At 44.5% G+C, this 24,398-nt stretch overlaps 1 protein-coding gene across 2 annotated transcripts in view; it reads left to right on the forward strand.

The window, feature by feature from the left end:
- Positions 1-24,398, forward strand: part of TBC1D9B (TBC1 domain family member 9B) — a 41,623-nt gene that overhangs the window by 14,477 nt on the left and 2,748 nt on the right. Inside the window, exons 2-21 of one of the 2 annotated variants that reach the window (XM_019506158.1) lie at positions 873-983; positions 3,946-4,064; positions 7,002-7,230; positions 7,964-8,222; positions 9,661-9,868; positions 11,201-11,413; positions 11,760-11,921; positions 12,721-12,871; positions 13,384-13,598; positions 14,314-14,431; positions 15,297-15,582; positions 16,297-16,426; positions 17,289-17,387; positions 18,251-18,319; positions 18,834-19,074; positions 19,434-19,499; positions 20,291-20,362; positions 20,799-20,849; positions 22,968-23,021; positions 23,517-23,623. In XM_019506158.1, coding sequence (XP_019361703.1) covers positions 873-983; positions 3,946-4,064; positions 7,002-7,230; positions 7,964-8,222; positions 9,661-9,868; positions 11,201-11,413; positions 11,760-11,921; positions 12,721-12,871; positions 13,384-13,598; positions 14,314-14,431; positions 15,297-15,582; positions 16,297-16,426; positions 17,289-17,387; positions 18,251-18,319; positions 18,834-19,074; positions 19,434-19,499; positions 20,291-20,362; positions 20,799-20,849; positions 22,968-23,021; positions 23,517-23,623 — 2,960 coding nt within the window. The remainder of the gene's footprint in view (positions 1-872; positions 984-3,945; positions 4,065-7,001; positions 7,231-7,963; positions 8,223-9,660; positions 9,869-11,200; positions 11,414-11,759; positions 11,922-12,720; positions 12,872-13,383; positions 13,599-14,313; positions 14,432-15,296; positions 15,583-16,296; positions 16,427-17,288; positions 17,388-18,250; positions 18,320-18,833; positions 19,075-19,433; positions 19,500-20,290; positions 20,363-20,798; positions 20,850-22,967; positions 23,022-23,516; positions 23,624-24,398) is intronic. The other variant, XM_019506159.1, reaches the window with a different exon arrangement.

Raw genomic sequence — 24,398 nt, forward strand, 5'->3', positions numbered from 1 at the left:
TACTGGAAATACTCAAGTCTAGAATAAACACTTTTCCAGTGGGAAGCACTCGACAGACCTTATTCAAAAAATGTGAAGAACTTGGCTGTGAAGCTTTGCTTCCAGCATGAAGAATGCACACTGAAGTTGCCTCTCCTCTAAATTGTTAATCCAGAAATCTTTGAGTTTAATCTGTCTTCTGGTGACATCACTGAGGTCTGCAAATGCCAGCGTTTATTAACACTTGCTCACCGCTCTCTCTTGTCTGCTATTTGCATTGAAAGCTATGGTGTAGAAATGTCTCTGGTACATTTTGGGGTTTTGGCGATCTTAACATCCATCACTGACTGATAAGGACAGGAAGACTGTAGAATCTGTATCCTTCTGTAGTGGTTTTGGTATGTCAGTGAAACCCTCAGAGGCTACCCAGGAGCATTCTTCATGCTGGAAGCAAAGCTTCACAGCCAAGTTCTTCACATTTTTTGAATAAGGTCTGTCGAGTGCTTCCCACTGGAAAAGTGTTTATTCTAGACTTGAGTATTTCCAGTAGATGTCTTTACCTGGGGCTAATTACAAAACCTTTAATGGGATTATCTTCTTTCACTGAAAGTTTAAAGGGAGAATGGAGTCAGCCTAAGGCTTAAGACATCTGCTTGTAACCTTTACTGTGGAATCCTTAACAGTAGGGTAAACTGTAGCTATTTGGTGTGGTTTGTTTTCCCTTGGGATGGGGTGGGCATCCCTTCAAGACTAAGGTGCTATTGCTCCACCATCCTATTGGAATGGCAAGGAGCACATGCTGCCTCTATCCTGCTGAGGCTGCATTTTCTGCTTAACCAAACTCTCTGACTAATTCCAGTTAGAGTTTATTTTCACATGTTTTTTTTCCCCAGGTCTGCTTGTGGGAACCTTGGACGTGGTTCTGGATTCCAGCGCTAGAGTTGCCCCTTACCGGATCCTTCACCAGACCCAGGATTCGCAAATCTATTGGACGGTAGCATGTGGTGGGTACTGCTGCAACTCCTGCCAAGTGCTGGCATACGTATCGTTGCACCAAAGCAAGCTACTTGATCATTTCTTCAGATGATTAGTTCTGCTCCTGTTGAATGTTGACAGATTCTGTCTTTCATTTCTTTTTTTCTTTTTCTTCTTTTTTTTTTAGGCCTCCAACTTTTAACACTTCATTTTTAGGATCATAACAAGTGAGCTAATATTGCCAAGAATCTTGACAGCCAGTGAGCCAACCCTTGGGCTGTGTAGGATGCCCAAACTGGCAGAGATCCTAAAAGCGTGTGCGTGTGTGCACACAGCGATGTAAACCCACTTCTCACAAGGACTCCTTTGTCATAGCAACTACTGTGTTCTGCTCTGCATACTGAGAGTACAACACATGAGGAAGTGCATTGAAGTGGAGAAATAAGGTTATTCATGGTGCTGAACAACACCCACAGCTACCTTCACCATGTTGCTGGGGCCCTTCTTTTTATTATACCCAGCCTGAGATCTTTTTGTCTGAAAGGAGTAGGTCAAAAGAACTCAAGTCTTATGCACCAGCTGAGTACCTGAGCCCCTACTATTTTACTGCTGGAATTATTTCTTATTGCACAATTCCAGGTTTGAATTGGATACCATCCCCACTTATCTGGCTGAGAAGGCTGGTTATTAAGGCTTCAGATCCTACCTGTTAGTGGAGAAAATATAGCCGGACTTGTATTGGGCTGACTCAGTGTTGGGAGAAACTTTAGCAATTGATAAGTAAATGGTTGTGAGCGAGAAACTGAGTGGAAAGAAGCAGTGTTTTTTTGGGTGTATGTGTTACAAAGCGGGTTTATATAATACCTGTTATGAAACTGAGCACAGAGGCACTATATATGAAGCCCTGCTCCTAAAGAATGGTATACCATGCATGCACAACTACATAAGTATCTTAACTATCTCAATCCCTGAATTGTTCTCTATGAATGCATTTTTGTGTTAAATGGGAATGATAGCAAGCCTCTGTATAGTGATAAAATGCTATACCTTGGAGAAAAAAAAGGGGCTCTCATTTTATTGGTGGACTTTTTATATAATGAATCATTCATTTTGACCATAAAATTAATCTAAGTGGCAAAGCAGAATATTACAAGATGTTGTTATACTAGTATTTCATGTTGTAATGATTGAGTCTAGTACCCTAGTTAAGAAGCAGGGTGTGATGGGTGCATTTAGAGACTGTTGTACTAGATAAATGCAAGCAGACTTATGTTTGAGCTTGTAACCCCAACTTCGGCACTTTTTAACTTGTGAGTGCTCAGCACAGCTGCATACATGGTATAACAGCACTCTGCGTGACTTTTGCAGAGAGACCTCGCCACCTATAACCATGAAATGAGAGCTACAGCTGGTGGGGGAACTTCAGATTCATTCCATTTTCCAAACCACTGGACATGCTTCCTCCAAATGTAAAGCACTGGTCAAATATGTGGATGCCTTTTAACTTGAGCCATTTAGAACTGTCAACAGTGATAAATACATTGAACCCTAAACAGTGGTTACAGCAGACTGCAGGGATCCTTTCATCTTGTCTTTGGGTATACCTGTAGTCTATGCTTCATTGACCTAGTGGGTAGAAAACATGCATTCATAGCTCCTTTGTCTTCTGAGACAGCACTGTTCACAAGATTTCTAGTTTCTGGTTTCAGATGTTGGGGTTATTTTGTTTTGAAAAGCCACAGAGAGTCTTGGATCGGTTTTGTGGTTAGATGTCCAACAGCAGACCTCATCTGTGATTTGTTTTGCTGAGGCAGCCACTTATTAACCTCAGGTAGATCAGAAGCTAAAGGGACTTGCTTGTATCTTCTGTTTCCCCCAGCCCCTCTTGTTCCTCCATCACCCTTGGTATGGGCTGATAGCCCTGCGTGGAGAGTGTACTGGAGGATGGACACTGTCATGAAGGAGTAAAATGCTTAATTAAAAATTCTTAGCAATTTCACTTCTTTCTCGTGTCCAATTGGGAAGGAGTTCTGTTTACTTGGCTGAAGTGGAATTTAGGCTTTACTGGAATTTGCAGAGGAAAAAAGTATGTGGATAGCTTACACTTAATCCAGGTCATTTTTCAAGTTGTACTTCATAATGTTTATACCTTATTTGCTACCTTGCACTTTTTAAAATTTCTTGGCTGTTTTCTTCATCTTCATTCTCACTTGAAGTTATAACAGCAAACAGCTGACTTCCATTACTGTAGGCTGACATGGAACCAAGGGTTCTGCCTTCAGTGTACAATTAAGCTAAAAGACACAGCCCATGATGAATGGAAAAATCTCTTATTAAAACAGAAATTTGTAAAAGAGCTAGAGGGATGAAGTTTGCCCTCTGTGGGGTCTCCTGGCCTGGAGGGTTATAGGAGACTGCAAACAATATTCTTTCAAAAAAAACCAAACAACTAAATATCCCAAATAAGCAGCACAGCAGTATTTTATAGCATGAATGTTTCAGGTTTGCTTAGTTATTAAGTCCGCATGCTCTTTGGCAATCATGCACAGCAGTAGAGAATGAAGCTGGTCTGCAGGGGTGCACCAAGTCCATTTGTTCTGAAGTTACAGGGTTTTCATAAAGTTTTCTGTATTTTTATCCTCTGGGATTTTAATAATGAGAACCCAGAAAACCTTTTCCAAGTTGTGAAATTTCTTTTTTTGGGCGGGAGGGAATGCATCTGCTGAACCCCAGCAGGAGATAGGCTGCAGGACTGCCAGCAGAGAATGCTGCTTCATCACTAGTAGGGCATCTTCAGCTGTGAGGACAATGATTCCCATTATTTGTAAAAGGCCAGACTTGCTGATTCTCTAGCATGAGTCTCACTGGCTGGTTTGAGGTGCCTTGGCCTCTGCTGTGTGGAGCAATACCTGTATTAAATTTTCACTGTGAACTTTGTAGTTTAAAAAAAAAAAAATGTGATCTAACTATTCTTATCTCTTCCACTGTTAGGTTCATCCCGTAAGGAGATTACAAAGCATTGGGAATGGCTGGAGAATAACTTGCTACAGACTCTTTCCATCTTTGACAATGAGGAAGACATCACCACCTTTGTCAAGGGCAAAATACACGTAAGGGCACACATTTTCCTGCAGGGCTTTCAGCTCCTTGGCAGAAAAATGGGGAGCCTTTCCTTTTTGGAAAGGAGGTTTCCATAGAGGCTCTTCCATCTGCACACTTCTCTGGAGAGACATAAACTTCAAGTCTTCACATAAAAACATACAGTGGATCAGCAACCTGTGTTTACCACCAAAGCACAGGATTAACACATACTCACAGTAGAAGTCATGGGGACAGTGCAGGAGATCTCTAAGCAGCCAGCATTTCACATGCTGCAGTAACTCATTAAAATGTGTTGCCTGTCTAACATCATTCCAGTGGGTTGAACTTTTGGCAGAGAGAAATGGGAAGAGTGTGTTATACTCCTTTTACCTCCTTCATATTTGTTTCCAGATAATTCCAGCTTATAAACAATGCCTTTCCATTACTAGGGCTGTCAAGAATCTCTGGTATAGAGTAACTTGGGCACCTTGCATTGAATTGTGATTCAGACAAACCCTAGCATCTTTGCAGCTTGTGCAGGTAACAAAGACAAACTGAGATTGACCTGTTGATCCTGGAGAACAGGTCTGACTTATTTCTTTGGAGAGTGGCCAGCATTGTCATTGGTAGTGGAGTAGGGACTGTCAGCTCTTGCAGCATCAGGGGAGACGGAGAAGGAGGCAGATAAACCAGTCCTCTGGCAGTTTCTTGGTAGGAAAAGTACCTTGGGAAGGACAGCCTTAGAATGCCAGACACAGCTTGCCCTAGCTGATTGATGTTGATTACATTCCTGTATGCAATGGATTGTCTCTTGCCCTGTGTGCTGTAGCAGCAGCTGACCTTGGTGGATATACCTTTTTTGTCAAACTCTAGGTTGGAGTAAGCAAGGATTGCAAATGTTTCTGGTGAAGAGCCTTACTTCTGGATTTTGCTTTCCTCTCTCAGCCCAAAATTAACGTTTGGGAGTAGCAAAAAACTCCTATCTCTTAACGGGCAAAAGCTGAAGACTAGGGTGGGATATGTTACCTGTATTCTTGACTGCTAGATCAGGCGTGTCAAACATGGCCTGTGTATCCAACTTGCAGAGCCCTGTTGTCCAGACCCTGATGCTGCCCCAGGGTCTGAGCAGATCCACATGGGGCACAGTGTGTGCAGGACCAGCCCTGTGGGCAGGGCCGAGAACACATGCTGCACATAGCTGGACTGCATCACATGCAGTACCTGTTTCAGCCACTCCAGGATCTGTGCCACGCACCCACTCATGAGGTGCAGACCTGGAGTGGGTGGAGTTGGTGCTAAGTGCATGTAGCATGGATCCCACACTATCTGGAGCAGGCACCAGGCCACATGTGGTGCCTGCCCCGACTGGACTGTGCCACGCAGTGCCCACTTCAGGATGTGTGACGTACACAACACCTACCCCAGCAGTTCTAGGTCTGTCACATGGGACACCTGCCCTAGCGGGTCCCAGAATCCCTGGAGTAGGGTCCACGGGCAGAGCGGTTCCCAAAGCATGTGCTGTATCTGGCATAGTGCAGGATCCTTACTACCCACCTGTGACTGGGCTTCATGTCACACAGTGCCCATTCCAACCACTCCAGGATCTGCATCCCACACAGCATGGGTCCCAGACCAGCTAGAGCAGGCACCATATCCAGTCTGGGGGATGGGTTCCATGGGTCTGATCCAGCCTAGGGACCAGTCCCATGCTACTCGTCCAGTCCACAGGGCCAGATAAGTTTTGCATCCCCTGTTAGATGGATGCGTAATGTACTTGCAGCCACAGACATTTGTGTACACTTTTCTGAAAACCTGGAAATGATCTGGACAGTAGAACTGACAACCATGCAAGGAGTTAACATGATGACCATCTTCCAAGTCAAGGGCGGAAGTGATAAGGGCATGTTTTGAAAATGACAGTGCAACCAGGCACTGGCTTTGCCATCTTGTCATTAGAAAAAGGCAGCTGTGCTTGCTTGGAAGGTCACTGTACACCATAATGCATTGAGAAACTGCTCAGTTTTCAAAGTTATCTTTTCCTTAAGGATTTCCATAAAGACTCATGAGTCTTCTAAAAATAGCTCCCTCTAACAATAGAAATATGGAAGCAGCCCAGATCTGAGTCACAAACCAACATGTGTGACTTGATGGAGAGAGGGAACACAGGCACTGGCTTGGAATTCTCGGGCAGCTTCTCATTCTGGTTCTTTGCTGTTTGAATTTCATTAGAAGAGAAATATTTAACATTTAGAATAAAGGTGAAAGTTGAGGACTTTTATCAAGGATTGCTATAGCTTCCATCTGTTAGAATTGATGGACTTCCATATGCTCAGGACCTCTGAAAATGAAGACTCCAATTCACAAAACTCACATGGCAGTTGCCTGGCACCTCTGCAGAAGTAGGAGCAGAGTGACACTCCAAACGAGTAGCAATTTTGTAGTTGGGATTGAGAAGGGAAAGAAAAATCCCCACAAAGGAGGAGGGCTGTACTATAACCTAAGAAAATTAAACCTCCAAAGTCCTCATTCCTGATTGTAACTGTGAGAGGTTTTCTTCCTGAGACTCCTTCACATCCTTGTCCAGTTTTTTTCCTCCCTTGTAGGAGGCATATTCACTCCTCATTAATAACGAAAATTGTCCCCAGGTCTCTTGCATGATGTATTCAGTGCTCCAAGGCCAGTCATACAAAGGTCATTAAATGTTTGTTGTGAGCAGTAGCTATAAGTATGTGTTCAGGCATCACTTCACCTTCACCAAGATTCCAAGCCACCTGATTTGTTCTTATGAAATGTCTCTTCATTTTATCTTTAACTTAAATCTAGCGGTGGTTTCCTTGCCACATTCTTTCCTTCTCTCTTTCTGCCTCTCCAAGCAGTAGTCACCAGCTACCACTTGCAGTACTTTAACTCTGTAAATGAAAACAGAAGTGACCTTTTAATTTCTCACCATTCTCTCTTCCCTTCAGGGCATTATTGCTGAAGAGAACAAGAATCAGCAACCCCAGAGTGAAGAGGACCCGGGTAAATTCAAGGAGGCAGAGCTGAAGATGCGGAAGCAGTTTGGGATGCCTGAGGTGGAAAAGCTGGTCAATTACTATTCCTGCAGCTACTGGAAAGGACGTGTTCCAAGACAGGGTTGGCTCTACCTGACTGTCAATCACCTCTGCTTCTACTCCTTCCTGTTGGGCAAGGAGGGTGAGTTAGTAGCCTGCTGGTTGTACTTACCTGATGACTCCCACTGTTCCTTGGGGTGGTTGGCCCTTTGTGTGAGTCCTTTTTGCTGCTAACATTTTTCTGCAGAGGAATCCTTTCTGAGTCCTGTAGCAGACAAATGTATGGCCTCGTCTTGCATGTCTCATCCAGCTTTCTCCAGACTTCTGGGTAACATTTTCAATAGCCACTCAGTGACTTAGGACCCTGATCCCTGTTTGTGTATGCAACATAGTTTAGAGTCTGAGTCTCACTGAAACTCAAAGAGCCTAAGTTGCTTTTGAAACTGTGCTTCAGGCTCCCATGTCTCTTAAGCACTTTAGAAAGTTTTACCCATAACCTGTTGGGGAACCAGATAATCCATGATTTGGTTGTTCTCTTTTGGGAATGGCATTCTACAAATATCAGTGGTTTTTGGTCTCCTGCCAAGGAGAGAAAATAAAAACCTGAGAAATTTGCATTTCCTACCTGGCAAATATTATTAAAGGAACCTGCATTATTTCTTAGCCCATTGTTTCCCCAAGTGCCTCCTTTATAATAAAGTACTTCTGGAGATCCAGGGTGAAATCTAAAGCAAAAAGCTGCCCATGACTGAGAAAAGAAGCAGTAAAAAGTAATAGTAGTGTGAGGACTTCGCTGGCAACTTTGGCTGTCCCTCTGACTAAGTTTGTCTTGCATCACACTAGAACTGCTGGCTTTGTTTTGGGTCTTTCCTCAGTGACGCTGGTGGTCCAGTGGGTGGATGTGACACAGCTGGAAAAAAATGCAACGCTGCTGTTCCCTGAGTGTATTAAAGTGAGCACCAGGGATAGTGAGCTTTACTTCTCCATGTTCCTCAACATCAACGAGACCTTCAAGCTGATGGAGCAGCTGGCTAACATTGCCATGCGGCAGCTATTGGACAATGAGGGCTTCCTGGAAGACAAGACCCTGCCCAAGCCTGGGAAGCCTCTCAAGAACATCTCTGCACTCAAAAGGTGCATTTCCAGCAAGGAGAATGGGAAGGGAGAAAGGAAGCAGGGGACTGAAGGAATGAGTCTGCAGTGTTATGTATCACTTATTCAGTAATCAGGATTGGGGCCCTTGTGTCATTTAACCCATTATCCCTGTAGCTGTGCTTAGTTCTCTTCCAGCTTGGTATAGATCGTTAATTTTATAGGCAAGTCCAGTGTATTTTCCCACATGTCTTGGAAAGGGTTGAAAGGAACTGCATGAGTAGGATTTGCTTCTTCAGATGGTATCTGGACCTGTTATGGATTGTGCTCTGGTGCAGAAACATAGTCTGGGAAGGGGGAGGTCTGCAACTGCTTTGACGTGTTGTCAGTATCCCTCCATATTCCCAAATGCTCTTCTGGTCTTCTTTGTCTGCAGTCCAGGGTTTTATTTAATCACAAAACACACTTAGTATTGTACATCCTCAGAGTACTGTGCAAACTGTTATGGTATTGCCACTTGGCGACAACACTGTACAGTTGCTCCCTTCTCAACAACTTCATTTTTGTGGTGATGTTTCCCTTAAAGCACATGCTAGGAGATGGAGAAGTATAACTTTTTATCTACTTTGTGCTGCAGGAAGTGTCTGTGTAGGGACCTACTTGAAATAGGAAGGCAAAGAGGGCAATTCAGGATAGCAGCTCAGTTAAAAGGGAGTAGTGAAAATACAACATGGTTTCATAGTTTCATAGATTTAGGGTCGGAAGGGACCTAGTAGATCTTCTAGCCCGACCCCCCCCGCCAGGGTGGGAGAACAACAAAACCCCAAAACAAAAACAGGACTCAAATGAGTCCAGCCAGGTAGGCATCCAGCCTCTTCTTAAAGACCCCCAGGGTAGGGGCCAGCACCACTTCCCTTGGAAGTTGGTTCCAGCTCCTAGCCGCCCTAACTGTGAAGTAGTTTTTGCGGATGTCCAATCTATACCTCCTCTCCATCAACTTGTGCCCATTACTCCTTGTTATGCCAGCGGGCGCTAGGGGAAACAGCGTCTCCCCCAAACCCTTCTGGTCCCCCCTAGTGAGTTTATAGACGGTCACCAGGTCCCCCCTCAGCCTTCTCTTGTGGAGGCTGAATAGGTTCAGGTCCCGCAGTCTCTCACTGTAGGGTCTGCCCTGTTGTCCCCGGATCATGCGGGTGGCCCTCCTCTGGACCCTCTCCATGTTGTCCACATCCCTCTTGAAATGGGGCGCACAGAACTGGACACAATACTCCAGCTGTGGCCTGACCAGTGTCACGTAGAGGGGGAGGATCACCTCCTTGGCTCTACTCGAGATGCACCTGTGGATGCACAATAAGGTCCGATATGGTCTGTAAGCTGGGACTTGAAGGAGCCCTTAGAAGGCTTTAGAGTGTGAAGGACAGAAGTTAGGGTGCCTTGTGCCTTTCTGTGTATGAGCATTATTATTTTCTCTCCCCACCAGAGATCTGGATGCTCGGGCCAAAAATGAATGCTACCGTGCCACCTTCCGGCTGCCAAAGGATGAACGTCTAGATGGACATACAGACTGCACCTTGTGGACTCCCTTTAACAAGATGCACATCCCTGGCCAGATGTTTGTTTCCAACAATTACATCTGTTTTGCTAGCAAGGCAGAGGAAGCCTGTCATCTCATCATTCCACTCCGGGAGGTGGGAATCTCTTAAGTAAAGATCCATGTGTGCATCATGGCCACAGGCCTTTGGTTTTTTAGGTTTTGAGTATTTCTGGGGCTTGCAAATTTACAAAGTCCTGACTCTCAACTCCTGGGTTAATCCATGTGTTGAATCAACTGTTTCCCCAAGAACTAACTATTTAGTTCTGGAGCATTTCTTCAGCTTTGGCAATAATTGTAGTAGAAGACTAAGCACAATCCTTGTTGAAAGACAATTCTGTCTCTAAACCCCAGTAACAAAGAAGGAAGTGAGGGTAGAGAACATGCATACATCTCTCTCCAGTTCCTGTGAGAGTGCCAGCCGGCAGGTCTGCTTTTCGTCCTACCCTGGATGTGTCCAAGGACAGGTCAAGCATTCACTTTGTAACAGACTGTTCAAAGGATGCTGTGGAATACTCTATTTGACGTGTTAGCTATTGCTTTTGCTCTCCTAGAGCTTGTAAAAGGAAAGCCTCTTAGAAGCTTGAAAATAGTATTTTCCCCCTACTACTTGTCCATCCACATATAGCAAATAGATGTATTCCTCTATTTTTAATGAAGCTGAAATGCATCTTGTTTGTGCGCCAGCAGAACTGATGAGATTGGCACAGCTCTTTCAGTAGCTCTTGATAATGGCTGCTGTTGAGCCTGAAGAAAAGGGGACCAGTAGCACAAAACTCTTTTATATGTGCACAATGGAGAGACAGGGGCACTAGAAAAATGGTGTTGCAAGGTTTTTGTTCTGCTCTGTGGAAGTGGAGACAGGCTGGTTGTTGCACACTTAACACAGCTGTTTACATGCAGGGCAGGGTGAACACACCTTGTTCAAAAGAAGCTCATTTACAAAATATCTTTCATATTCTTTTGCCTGTATTCAGCTTAGTAAATGGGGAACTGTCAGTCCTATTCACATTGCCTGTTCTTATTTCAGTTTTCAAGGCAGTTCAGTGATGTGGTGAGGGCAGTAAGATGTCTGTCCTCCTCTGCAGGAAGTTAACTGGGAAGTTCTTGTACTGTATGAGCTACAGGACATGAGGGGGTTTCAAAAGCAAATCAAACACCTTGGCAGATAAGTTTCTATCCATTCTTAGGCCCTTTTTACAGGGATGATGGTGGGTGGCAAAAATAGCCTGCACTAGCATGACACATGCAACTTTGTCATGTATTCTCTTGATGAGCTGGTAAAAAAAAATACCAGGAGGGCAGTCCAGATTACAGATGCTGTATGGGAGGTTAGGTGTTGACCTACATCTCTTGTTAGCATTCGTTTTAATAAACTGGTAGTGTAGGCTCTGCTAGATCCAAATTGCTGGTGTCTCTCTTTTTTCAGGTGACGATTGTTGAGAAAGCAGACAGCTCTAGTGTATTACCCAGCCCGCTCTCCATCAGCACCAAAAGTAAAATGACCTTCCTTTTCGCCAACCTGAAAGACCGAGATTTCCTGGTACAAAGAATCTCCGACTTCTTGCAGAAAACACCCTCCAAGACCCCATGTGGCAATGGCAGGGAATGGAAGGAGAGCATGAGGGAACCTGGAAAAGAGGTACAGGAGGGTGCTGGGGCCTTGGGGCCAGTTCTTGTGCTTCCAAAGCAATGCTTTTTGTAACATTTCCTCCAGAAAATAGGTCTGTCTTCTGGAGTCTAACACTGGAAGCCATAACCTGGTAGAGCTCCAAGCATAGAGGCTAAACTCCCTTGCCCCCTGGTGGTAGTCCCTTCCTGGGTTGAACTGCAGTGCATGAATTAAACAGGGTGGAGAACTCGCACTGTCATTGTCTTTACTGTACTTTCTCCATGGAAGGATCTCCAGTCTTGCACTTGCTAATGCAAAATGAACATCAGTAGAGACTTGCTTGTGCTTTTTCTCAGACTGTATTCTTATTCTGTAGGAAGTTGCAGAGCTGCCTTCCAGCAGTCCACTTCCAATCAGCCCAACCTCTGCTTTAAACAGCCACCCCATCAGCTTCTGCACAGGGGAGGTTCCCACGGCTTCACAGGGGCTCCTCAAACTCTTCAGGAGAAACTCTGAAGAGCTTTTGGGGCCCAAAGTGGTAAGCAGCTCACTCTCTTTTGATCTAAGGCAATTAACTGTGGTGCATTTGAAAATCACGTAGTAAAGTACTGTCTAGAACAGGCTAGTGCAGTGAAACCTTCCTCTTCCTTCCCAACTCCTAACCTCTGCCCAAGTATATAGCCTGTTTCTGACACTGCTATGCATCCATTCAGCTTTGCCATTCGTAGCTGTGACCTAAGCACCAACATTTCCGGTTCTGAGCTCCTTGAGCAGGGATTGCTAATTATGCTGAATTCTTGTGCTTATGTAATGTAGAGAAATGCCCCTTAAGTGTCCCTTAAATGTCACCTCCCTCTAGAGTCCTTCCTAAGAGTCTTAGCTTGGGTACAGAGATGTGGGAATTTTCACCATATTCTAAGATTACTCCTTATACTGGTTATGCTTGTGTTGTAGAAGAGACTTAAGAATTAGTGTTGGGTCACAAAACACACTTCACTTGGTAACTGTTTAAAACTGGCCCTTTGAGATGAAAGGTGGTGTTTGTTGACCTAGAGGGCCACCCATCACATCCTCCAGTAACTCTTGTTTGAATGATAGAAGCAGTCTCTAGTCACATATCATATGTACTTTCATGTTTCAGATGTGAAAACACAGAAACTTGATATTGAGGAATAGTTCATAAATTATGTAGCACATCCATGGTCGGAAAGAAGGAATGGTTTGCAAGTGGCACTGAAATTTCTCAGTCCAGTTCAGATTTGAGTATTTGAGTTCACCTATGCAGATGGATGGAAATGCTTTAGTCCAGCAAAATGGTTCTCTTGATTCCTTTGTAGGCAAAAGAAAAGATGAAGGAAGAGTCTTGGAATATTCATTTCTTTGAATACGGGAGAGGAATGTGTATGTATCGTACAGCCAAGACCCGGGAGTTGATACAAAAAGGAATCCCAGAGAATCTTCGTGGAGAGCTCTGGCTCTTGTTTTCAGGTGAGAGGTTCTACTGGATGCTCAGACAGGTGTCGGAGATAACGTTTCTGGAGACCTCTGAGAAAAAGGTTGCAAGAGATAAGTGTGATCCATTTGGACACAAACATTTATTTCTAAGTGAAATAAATAATTTGGTCACAAATGCACTCCATCTGATTTGAAGGCTTAAGAACCAGATCATATGGTAACCTCCCTCCCATATAGGTGGCTTCTGAAATTATGCTTGTGATAGTTGCGTGTTTGATCATGTCATGGTTCCAATGACGGCGTGTTGTAAATGTCCTTCCTCCATCCCTTAGGAACTTCATGATCTGCTTTGCCTGAATTTTGATGTGCAGGAGTCAGGACACTTACCTGATTTTACTGCAGATTTGTTTCTGACCCCTAGAATCTACTTCTAGTTACTAAGGTCACATAGTACCCCAATCTGTGTCCCTTTGCTGATGCTATCAGAATGAAAGGGCTGACTGGGGAAAGCAAATAAGGGAATTGGTAACTGTTTGTTGCTGCAGGGGCCTGGAATGAGATGGTGACTCATCCCGGATACTATGCAGATCTGGTGGAAAAGTCAATGGGAAAGTATAACCTTGCCACAGAGGAGATTGAGAGAGACCTGCACCGCTCCATGCCGGAGCACCCAGCTTTCCAGAACGAGTTGGGGATTGCTGCCCTCCGGAGGGTCTTGACAGCGTATGCTTTCCGAAACCCCACGATCGGATACTGTCAGGTAAGAGCATAGGCTGACCACCCCTGCTCAGTGGACATGCCAGATTTTTAAAACAGCCTCCTTGATGTAGCCTTTAGAGTCTAGTGCTAGGGCAGGGCCCATGATGTTGTAAGGCTTTAGTGGTCATCTGGATACAATCGGAGTCTGTAAATCGGAGTCTGCTCTGCCCTTCTCAAGTGGCTGTAATGATATTGCATATTTCATTTGATTAGGGAGAGCTCCTGTTTCCTGGATACTGCATTTGCTTGCTCAGGAGAAATACTCATTTTCCTGAGTAGTGCAGGAGAGGCCGGTGTTCATAACGGCTGCATTGTTACTGCACTGCCTCTAACTCATTACTTTGTAAACAGGTGCTCTAGAAACTCAATTTGAATTTTTACAGGTGTGTCTGATACAAAGGGTTCTCTTCATGCTGGTTTATTAAAAGCTGTCTCGGCATTTTCATCATAAATACAATCTTTCAAGGTTTTAGATCAGACTGCTGCTCAAGGGTGAGTTGCCTTATCTCCACTGCTACAGGGAGCAGCAGTTTTGCACCAGAGGCTGACTCAGTCAATAGCTGGAAACAGTGTGGGCCCCCAAAATCCATGTTAATGCAATCATGTGTATCCCTGTTAAGTTTAGCTGGTTTAATACCCACTGCTCCCTTGAAATTTCCTCACCTGCTCTCCTTTTTTTTTACATGCATATGGATTTCGCTTTACCTTTTGTTTAGGCCATGAACATTGTGACATCAGTGCTGTTGCTATATTGTAATGAGGAAGAGGCTTTCTGGCTCCTCGTGGCTTTGTGTGAGCGCATGCTGCCAGATTACTACAACACCAGGGTAGTAGGTGAGTCTTCATAGCATTCACCCTTGAAGCTTGGATTGTCCACTATGATACAACTAGCAGCACTCAGGAAGAGATGTCTTGTAATCATCAACTGATAAATAAACTATGCATTTTAAAGGTGGGTATTGGGGGGACACTAACAGATGAATGCTTTGACCTCATAATGTGGAAGAGAATTTCCTGCAAACTTTCTGTATTCACTCCTCTTAAAATAATTCAATTCTCCCTCTTTTGTACCATAAATGCATTAAGCAAGAAGACAGAGTATCTGAATATTAAGGCGTGGAGGACTTTCTCTGTAGGGAGAGGTTTAAAGATAAATATGTTTGACCAAGATGTAATTCTTCCATGTGACCAGATTAGTCATAAAGGACAGTTGAAGTACAAGGTGGCACAATTATGAGTAATGGGTTGAAATTACAAAAAATAATGGCACATTTGCTGAGTGTGGGGTTTCTTGGGGGTTTTTTAAAGTCTCCCAGGGAAATTTAAGATGTCCTTTACTTGAGATTTCTTTGTTTAAACTGGACAAAGTACTAAAGAATGTGCTGCAGTCTCCAGATTCTGCCAAATCACTTGTAGAAAAATTATCTTCCAACATGTCGCTAAAAGGAGCTTTTAAATGTTGCCCATCTTTTTGATGGGGTGCACAGATCAATCAAGGATTCATTGCCATAGCCTCTGCAGTATGAGATTATATGAGATATTTATGATAATATAATTATAAATTTTCATGTAATAATATTAATAATAATGCTGTTCTCATCAGTGTTTTATTACCATGGACCAAAGCTACCATGGACTTTTGGACCTAGTACTTTGATGTCAAATTGTTTGACTTCTTCCTGTCTCCATCCTTTATTAGGTGCGTTAGTGGACCAGGGTATCTTTGAGGAACTCACACGAGACTACCTGCCACAACTGTCAGAGAAGATGCAGGAGTTGGGAGTGATTTCCACCATCTCCCTGTCCTGGTTTCTCACCCTCTTTCTCAGTGTCATGCCCTTTGAGAGCGCTGTGGTCATTGTCGACTGCTTCTTCTATGAGGGCATCAAGTTTATCTTGCAGGTGTCGCTGGCCATCCTTGATGCCAACGTGGAAAAGCTGCTAAATTGCTGTGATGAAGGTGAAGCCATGACTGTCTTGGGCAGGTACCCCTAACTCACTCTCCCTTTATAATTAAATGAATGACAACAGTACCCTTTGTAAAACCCTCCCCTTTCACTTTGGTGTGAAATCCTTTTTAATGCCCTCACAGCTGTCACTGCTTAGTGGTTAAGAGAGCAGTTCTAGGAGGAAAGGCTTTCTCTTGTCTGGAATCCAAAGGTGTTCAGTTTACTGTCTTCTACTGTCTCTAGAAGACAAGGTTTTGGGGTTGAAAGCTCAGGTGCAAAGGGGTCCGTCATCTCCCCAGAATCCTCCAGACTTTTTTTCCTGGCATAGTGCATTCTTATGGCCCACCTTGTGTTTTGAAACCTGAAGCTTTATTGGATTGAAAACCATGGAGAATTCAAACCCACTGTCAATAACAGCTTCTAACAGGAGAAGCCTCTTAGCACCTTAGAAGACAAATATCACTCAGTGTAGCAAATATACAGTCTCCTCCACTGAAACGTTGATTGGCACCAAATGCAGCATCGCCCACAGTGTTTGTTTGTTGTTTTTTAAACAAGGCTCCAAGGATAATGAAATGAAAATTATTTGTACTACAGTGAAAGTGACAGAGGAAGGAGCATCTCCTGGGCAACTAGCTTGACTGTGTAAAGGAAGTGAGATAATTTATTTAGAATATTACTTGTCTTCCCTTCAGATGGTTGACAGAGTCCTGGCTTTGTTCCTCTTCCCTCCCCCCCCCCACACTACAGGTACCTGGACAACGTAGTTAATCAGCAGAGCGTTTCCCCATGTATTCCACACCTGCATGCCTTGCTCACCAGTGGCGAAGATCAACCACTTGAAATAGACATCTTTGAACTCATCAAAACATCCTACGAGGTCAGGCACTGGGCAACTTTTACCTGAGTCATCTTTGCTGTCTGAAGCCCAGTACTTGTTTGGTCAAGACTTCAACCATCTCCACTAGTTGTTTAGGGTGTACAAAGAACACAGGGCTGGGCCGCCAGTCTCCATGTTAAACGTGGATGGGGGCCATATTGGCAACTTGACAAAATCTCACCAACCAAACTGACTCTCGGTGTCCGTTAAAGCTTATGAGTCAGAGATTCCTTCCACTTTGTTGAGAGAAGCTATTTGAGTGGGAGAAACACAAAAGTTTATTCCCATAAGCAGGGCAGTCAGAAATTTGCACTTGGTACCTCCTCTCCTCCAATGCAACGAGGAAGAATTGTGGGAAGACTTGGATTTTTTTTCTGGCCAACTTTTTTTTTTCTTCTTAGCTACCATCCCTCTCTTATTTTTATCTGTCATCTTCCTGTCCCTTTCAGTCCTCCTCCTGCTGTCTGTCTTGCACAGTTTCATATTACTGCTCCCTGTTTGCCATATCCTGCTGTCATTATGCCCTCTATTATCACACTGCCTATCAGTTCTTTCTGGTTCCTTCCTTATTAAGAGAACTTCACTGCAATCAGTCTGACTAGTCCAACAAAGGAAAAGCCTATTTCACCCCAGGCCTCTTTACAATATATGGATGTCTGCCTCATGAATTTGCATATGGATTCCCAATGGCTAACAATACAGTGTATCACACATGCTTGCTCTTCTCTGTAGTGCTAACCCACCTCTGCAGATCACCCTTAAGGTGGTTCCTGATTTGCTGACTACATGTCACTAAATGGGAGATGTTTTTTCTTTGGCATATGGCAATGACCTAATATGTTTTTTTTTTTCCTTACTGTAGAAATTCAGCAGCTTGAGGGCAGATGACATTGAGCAGATGCGCTTTAAGCAAAGACTAAAAGTGATCCAGTCCCTAGAGGATACAGCCAAGAGGAGTGTGGTAGGTGACACCAGAGTACATTGACTGCCAACTGGCTAGTTAATATAACACTGTTAAAATATTTCATTTTGAGCTCTCTGGAAACTGCTCTTCAGCAAAATTGGATTAGGGTGACTTACATTATTTACATTACCCATAGTTTCTTTATTTACTGGTTTGGGTAACTCTACTTCATGTTAATATAATTTAACAGTTCTTGCTGATAAACTGCTAAAACATGGCCCTTGTGTGGAATTATACTGGAAGGAAAATACGGAATACCAGCAGGCCATAGTACTTCCCACTGGTGTCTATTTTACTTATCACACTAAGTCTTTGAGAAAGGGGAGATAGCAAATGTTCCTTCCTAGCCAGAGATTGTGCTGCGGTGTGAGAAATCCTGCAGAGGATTCTGGGACTGCAGAAAAAATATTTGTACATCACTGCAGCTTTGCTCTTTTTGTGCTGGTTCACAAACTAGCTCTCTGTGCTTGTTTCACTGTCATACATGCTCTAAATGAAATAAATAAAAAAATAAAATGAAAGGGAGTAGTGACTTGTTCCCAGTTCTGATTACAGCCCAGCAAGGGCAGGAAATACACTTAGCAAAAAGCTGCTCAAGAAATGTTGCACTTATTCAGGAGGTTCAAGGGGGTAGAGCTGTTCTGCATGTGTCAGCAGTTTTGGCATCTTCCTGTTCCAGAGATCAATAGCAGCTCATAGTTGTCTCAAATCATCTTGCATTCCTTCTCCTCCCATTCTCAGACTTAGTCTCTCAGCACTTCAAGATCCTTTTTCACACTGGGTAATATATTGTTTACAATAATCACTGTGCCTTCAGCTTTAAGAGAAATAAATGCTCGTTCTGTCTCCCCCTATCCTAGGTCCGAGCTGTATCTGGTGATATAAATTTTTCTATGGAAGAATTAGAAGAGCTTTATGTGGTGTTCAAGGTAGGAAGCTGGCAGGGGGAGAAAAGTGTCCCATTCATTCTGTCAGATACACAGAGGGATGGCCAAGTCTGAGAAGATGGCTCTGTTTCAGCCCACAGTCTGATTCATCACAAGCAGATGTGGAACTTGGGAATAGATGGTGCCAGTAAGGCTGGCTCTAGCGTGTCTGATCTTATTGGCAAAGCTGACTGAAAACTGCTCACAGCATTCAAGTGATACCATGTCAGAGGGAAATGCAGATGGAAGGGAACATTTAATGTCTAGTGTAGGGGAACAGGATTCAAAGCACCTTAAATTTTATTCATACGTCTGCCACTGAAATGCTCTGTGACCATGAACATGAACTGTTCTCCCTCCATCTGCTGGTGTGCAAGAGAGGGCTGGCAGTTTTCCAGTCTCAAAAGAGTATCAGAACCCTGCTTGCTGTGCTTTTGCAGTGCTCAGTTGCAAGGTGCTGTAGAATTTTCAAGGAAGAAGAGGTGGACTGATTCCTGTTAACCCTTTCCCCTCAAAGGCCAAACACCTGATGAGCTGCTACTGGGGGAGCAATCGTACTGCTGTTGCATGCCGAGACCAGAACCTGCCTTATTTGGAGCAGTATCGCATTGACCTGGAGCAGTTCAGAGAGCTCTTTGCCAGTCTGACCCCATGGTCCTGTGGGCTCCACACGCCTGTGCTGGCGGGACGAATGTTCCGGCTTCTGGATGAGAACAGGGACTCTCTCATTAACTTCAAGGAGTTTGTGACAGGAATGAGTAAGTGGTCTTCTGAGAGATGCTGTAGAATGTTTGAATTCTCCCAGGCACAGAACCATAGGGAGATGGTGGCGTTTACCTGGGAGGGAGGGGAATGTGTTTTAAGGAACTGTGAGACAAAGTAAGAATGTCCTCTGACCTCTGGAGTCTCTGATGGTTAGACTCCATCCCTTGCTGTGGGGTAGAAAAGAAAGTTGTTCATGGGGCAGTAGCATGGCTTTTTTTCCATGCAGCAGTAGTGGCTGAAAACATGCACGGCCTCCCACCACTCGCACAGGAAGGCTGTGGGTCTGTTTGGAGTGTGCAAACAGCCAGTGACTCTTGGCACTAAGGTGCTTTCTCTCGCATCTTCCCTGTAGGTGGGATGTACCATGGTGACCTGACTGAGAAGCTCAAATTACTTTATAAATTGCACCTGCCTCCAGGTGAGTGCCCTCTTCTTCCTTCTCTCCAGCACTCCTTGCTAGCTGCCTACCAGGAATGTCCTCCCTTGGCCAAGCATGTATGCTAGAAACAGAAGTTACGTACAAACTGGTTTAAGTGATCAGAAACTGGTTTAAACCTGTACCAGAACAGAAGTTCAATGCACATAAATCGCTTTTAAAATGACCAAAACCAGTTTAAGGTAAACCCAGTTGGATGTAGTATCAGACTTAACTGATTTAGGTCAAACCGGTTTATGGAACTTGTGTCCCAGATCCCTTCCTGGTTCAAGTTTAACTCACAGTCCCCTAGCATCCCAGGATGCTTTACAGCCCTGGATTATGCTGCCTGCTCCAGTGAAGCAGGGATTGCCTCACTCCTGCTCCTTAGTTTGCTTCCTGTCTGTGTCAGCTTATGGGGGATTCAGCCTCAGGCTTCTTGACTGTCTGTACATAGCCATAATACATTGTTTGATACTTCAGTAATGATTATGAATCTGCTTGCTGAAGCACCAGTGGGTTGGGGACTATTTGAGCAGCATGCTGCAGAGGTTCTCTATGAAAGACTTGCTCATGGTTACGGAGAGATGGCTAGGTCATGGTCAGCAGAGAGCTGGTATTGTGTCCTGGTGCTCGAGAAAGATGGCTAGACATATGGGAAGTACTCCTCCACATTCAAAATCCATGTAAGCAGTTGCTGCCAGGGCAACAGACATGTAAGGTGGTGGCAGATGGGGGGAAGGAGTGCTGCTGTTGATGTGCCTTGATCATATTGTTCTTTTTTGCAAGTACAGCTCTGAGCTCAGAAGAGGCTGAATCTGCTTTGGAGGCCACAAGTTATTTCACAGAGGATGCTATGACAGAAGGTAACACAAGGCCTACTGTAAACTGACTGAGAGGTGGAGGCTGAGCCCCTCTGCTGGGGCTTGCAGTTTGAAGGGTCACCCTTCCATACAGGGCTTCCCAGCAGGAGCATATTACATTAATGTGGTGTGTGATAATTGTTTGTTGGTGTTGTATGGTGGGGGATGGGTCAGGTGCTGGGCTGGTGTAAGCTCTGCATTTATGAAGGGCACAGCATGTTCTGAATCTCTGTCACAGAGACTGCCGAGGAGGAACAGAAATGTTACTGTCTGCTTTTATCAGTCTGTCTTTCCTGTCTCTTGGTTCAGGGTTTTCATGCAAGTCTCATTGCCTCTCCCTGTTTTTGTTTTCTCCTTTGTGTCTGTCTCTCTGTCTGATCCTCTTCTGGTTGTCTTTTGGATATTACCCTTCCCTCAAACCCTCTCTCTGCTGCTCCAGTATCTCCTTTTGTCTCCGAGCTGGATCTATTCCTGCACTGTGAGTCTCAAGGTTAGTCTTGGGGACGGGAGGGGTATGCACACATCGGGCACCAACGTATGTCAATTTTATCAGCCAGCATCCAAGTGCCATCTAAAAAATACCATAAAACTATCGTGGTGTGGTACTGGCTCCTGGCCTGCCCATTATCCACAAAACACTGCCTCTGCAAGTAAAATGTTTATTTTGCCTTGAGCACATTTTTAATACCTTTTGCTACTCGGGTTTACTTTGTGTAATGTAAGTGTAGTTGGCTGCTAGAACTTGTCAAATAGTAAGCAAAAGTGTTAAATGTATGTGACAGAGATCACTAGTATCTAGGGATGCACCGATTAAAGATTTTCTTGCCTAATACCAATAGCTGATTATTAAGTAACCATATCTGCCGATGCCGATCCAATAACCTGATTTTACTCTGGTTAAATCAGGGGGGCGGGAAGCAGGATGGAGCCATGGGTGGCTTGTCTGGGGGGTGGGAGGGCGCTCCCTACTGCTGTGCACACCCCCCAGGGGAGGCATGGGAGGGGCATGTGCTCCACAGATTTGTGCATGGTGCAGATGCAGGCTGTCCTCTATGGGCTCAGGGTGTTCTGCTCTGCTGCCTTTGCCTCAGGAGCCCCATGCTGGCTGCGCACTGCATGCCCACCTGGCCGTGGGAGGCACACCTTGCTGCCCCCAATGCTGCCAGGTGGGCAGGGGGCTTGTCACTGGTGCAGGGCTCCCAGGGCAAAGGCAGCAGGGCAGAGAGCCCCAAGCCCACAGCAGGCAGCCTGCATCTGCCCCACACAAATCTGGGGGGGCACATGCCTTATCTCTCTCCCCCAGGGGGTATGTGAAGTGGCAGAGAGCTGCCCTCCCCCATGTCCCCTGGATGAGCCGCCCGTGGCTCCGTCCTGCTTCCTGCCCCACTCTCTGCTTCACTGTGGGGCCTTCAATCTGCCCATGCCTATTCTCTTCCCCACGGACCTTCCTCTTCATAGACTTACCTGTAGGGAGCTGCTCTCCATGCTGCCCGACTGTACTGCTGGTCATGTGCATGTGTCCAGCCACACACGTGCATGCAGGACCCCTTGCAGGCTAGAATGCTGCCTGTCTGCAAGGGGAAACCCACCGTTTCCCAAGGGAACCAGGGCATCTGGGGGCCCTGGCCCTGTTGGGGGGAGGGAACCTAGGTGTCCAGGGCTCTGGCCAGAATACATACTTATTGGTAAGCATTATCGGCTACAACAGCCAAAAAAAGCTAATAGCTGATGATGTAAATTTCTCTTTTATCGTTGCTGATCTGATAGGCAACTAATATATTGGTGCAACCCTACTGGTACATATTGAATAATACATTTGCCAAATATGGTGCCACTGTCTTTAGAGTTGGGTGAATAATTAGTGTCAAATTACTCAAGGAATAGTGGCACATTTGCGTACTGTATTAGTTGAATACTGTTCCTCTGTACTTAACCTTTCTTGTTTTTGTCTCCTTTTTCCTTTCTTGGGATAACTCCTTTTTCTCTTCCTGTAATAGATCATGTGGCTCAGTTCTGTCTTTCCAATCTGTCCTTTCCTCACATTGTGCAGTCTGTCTGTCTCCTTCCCACCCACCTCACTGATACTTTTTCTTTTCCCCCCGCTTACCCTATTCTCTCTCTGTCTCTCACTCTCTCTCCCCACTCGCACTGTTCACTAAAGGTTTGTGTATGCTGATACTTTTCTTCAAATTACTGCAGCCAGTGGAACTATATCAGGGGATGACTTTGAGAGAGGTTATTTTTCCGTAAGCTGTCTGAGTTTTGAGGGAACTCGCAATTTGAGGACTATACCAGTTAGCAAGCATGGAAAGCTTCTTTTCTTCTATAAGAGCTCATAAACTTGGATTCTGCCAACTGCCTGACACTTACCTGGGAAAGGCTCCCTACTATGCGCATGTTGGTTTTTTGAGCAGTGGCTTTGGTGGTCCTATTGACTGCAGTAGAAATAGGAGTGTTTTCCCTAATTATATTAAATATACCGACATGTGACTCTCTTTGTGGGTTTGTTACTTGTTTTGTTCATTACTCTGTATTATTATAAATGGGATATTTGCTGAGTTTGTTGTGTGGTTGTTTTTTTTTTTATATCTATAATATCAATGTTTAGAAGCAGCTGCTCAGGAAGATAAAAGAGGTGGAAATGGGAACTCCAAGGAAAAAGGTAATGCAGCATTCCTCAATATATATTATATGGCCTCTTGTTCCACAGCATTTCTCAGACTTTTGGCTCTTCCAGTGCCAAGTGTTTATCCTCCTACTCTTCACTTCAAAACAAGGAAGATTTCAGGACTTCCTTTGTGGGGAAAAAAGCACAGGGTGATGCAGGCAAGCCAATAAACATTGTTATGCCTTGCTCATATCTGTTAAGTGTTCCAGCTGGAAGGGTCTTGGTGGACTAGGGAAGCCCTAACTAGACAAGCATAGTTTGCGTTACTGCAGAATTTATAGAATAACAAAGTTTTCTATGACTACTAAGCTGTTGTAGTAATGTAAAAGTTTTCTCCTCTGAGCTTTATCTGATAAATTGTCTCAGAGTGGTGTGCCCTTCCTGGACCATGCCTGGTAAACCCTCCAAGAATAGTATTGTTGCCAGCATGTTTCGTCTTCAGTCGCAATCTGTTAGCCAGGTGTTTAATAGCCTGGCCTTGTCTTGCAGAGGAGAAGAGTACCAGTCCCCAGGATTACAAATATTACCTGCGCATGTGGGCCAAGGAAAAAGACACCAAGAAAGAAACCATCAAAGATCTTCCCAAAATGAGCCAGGTAGGAAGTGACCTCCTTATGTCTCTAGCTGACAAGTTTTCAGCCCGGATGAAGAGAGGAAGTGCACAGCTCTTCCAGTATGCTTCTGTCTTCACCTGCCTATTTCAGTAGGAATTATAAACAGCATCAGACTCTACAGTGGCTCAGTTATCAGCAAGCTTCTGCTGGAGGACTAGTTTGAGATTTCATGTACAAACCAATTTCATTTGTTTTAGAACTTGAGGCTTTTACCTGTTTCTGCCTCCAGGATCCTTTTTCCTCAGAAGAACTCTGACCTAAGTTTCCCTTCTATGTCAGACAAGGTTCTTTGGGTAAATCTGATACCTTGTCTGCCTTTGTCCTTAGACCTACATGGCTACAACCTACACCCCTCTATAGCTGATGTCATCTTGGTGTCAAGCCCCTGGTCTCTCTATCTGAGATTTCAGTTATTTATAGAAAGATAAAGGCCTCTTGTTAACTTGCAGCTCCTTATTTTATAAGGTTCTGTTTTTCCTTACTTCCATACCACCCATAAAAGCTTGACAAGCATATATTTCTCCATTTTATTTTTTTTCCCAGTCCAGCCAATCAGATTCTCTCCTTTCCCTTCAAATACGCGTCTGTTGCCATTTTATGAGCTAGTGAAACTCCTAGCCCTGCTTTCAGCTCTATCTGTTCTCCACAAACTTAGCTTCTGCTCCCAGAGCAAATAAAAGTCATATCTCAGATTGGAGTCTTCTGCATCTCAAAAACATAAGATGCTATTTAAAATGCTTGGGAGTGGTGCTGATGC

This window comes from Gavialis gangeticus, unplaced genomic scaffold (genome assembly GCF_001723915.1).
Source record: "Gavialis gangeticus isolate Ggan-Ray unplaced genomic scaffold, GavGan_comp1, whole genome shotgun sequence".
NCBI lineage: Eukaryota > Metazoa > Chordata > Crocodylia > Gavialidae > Gavialis > Gavialis gangeticus.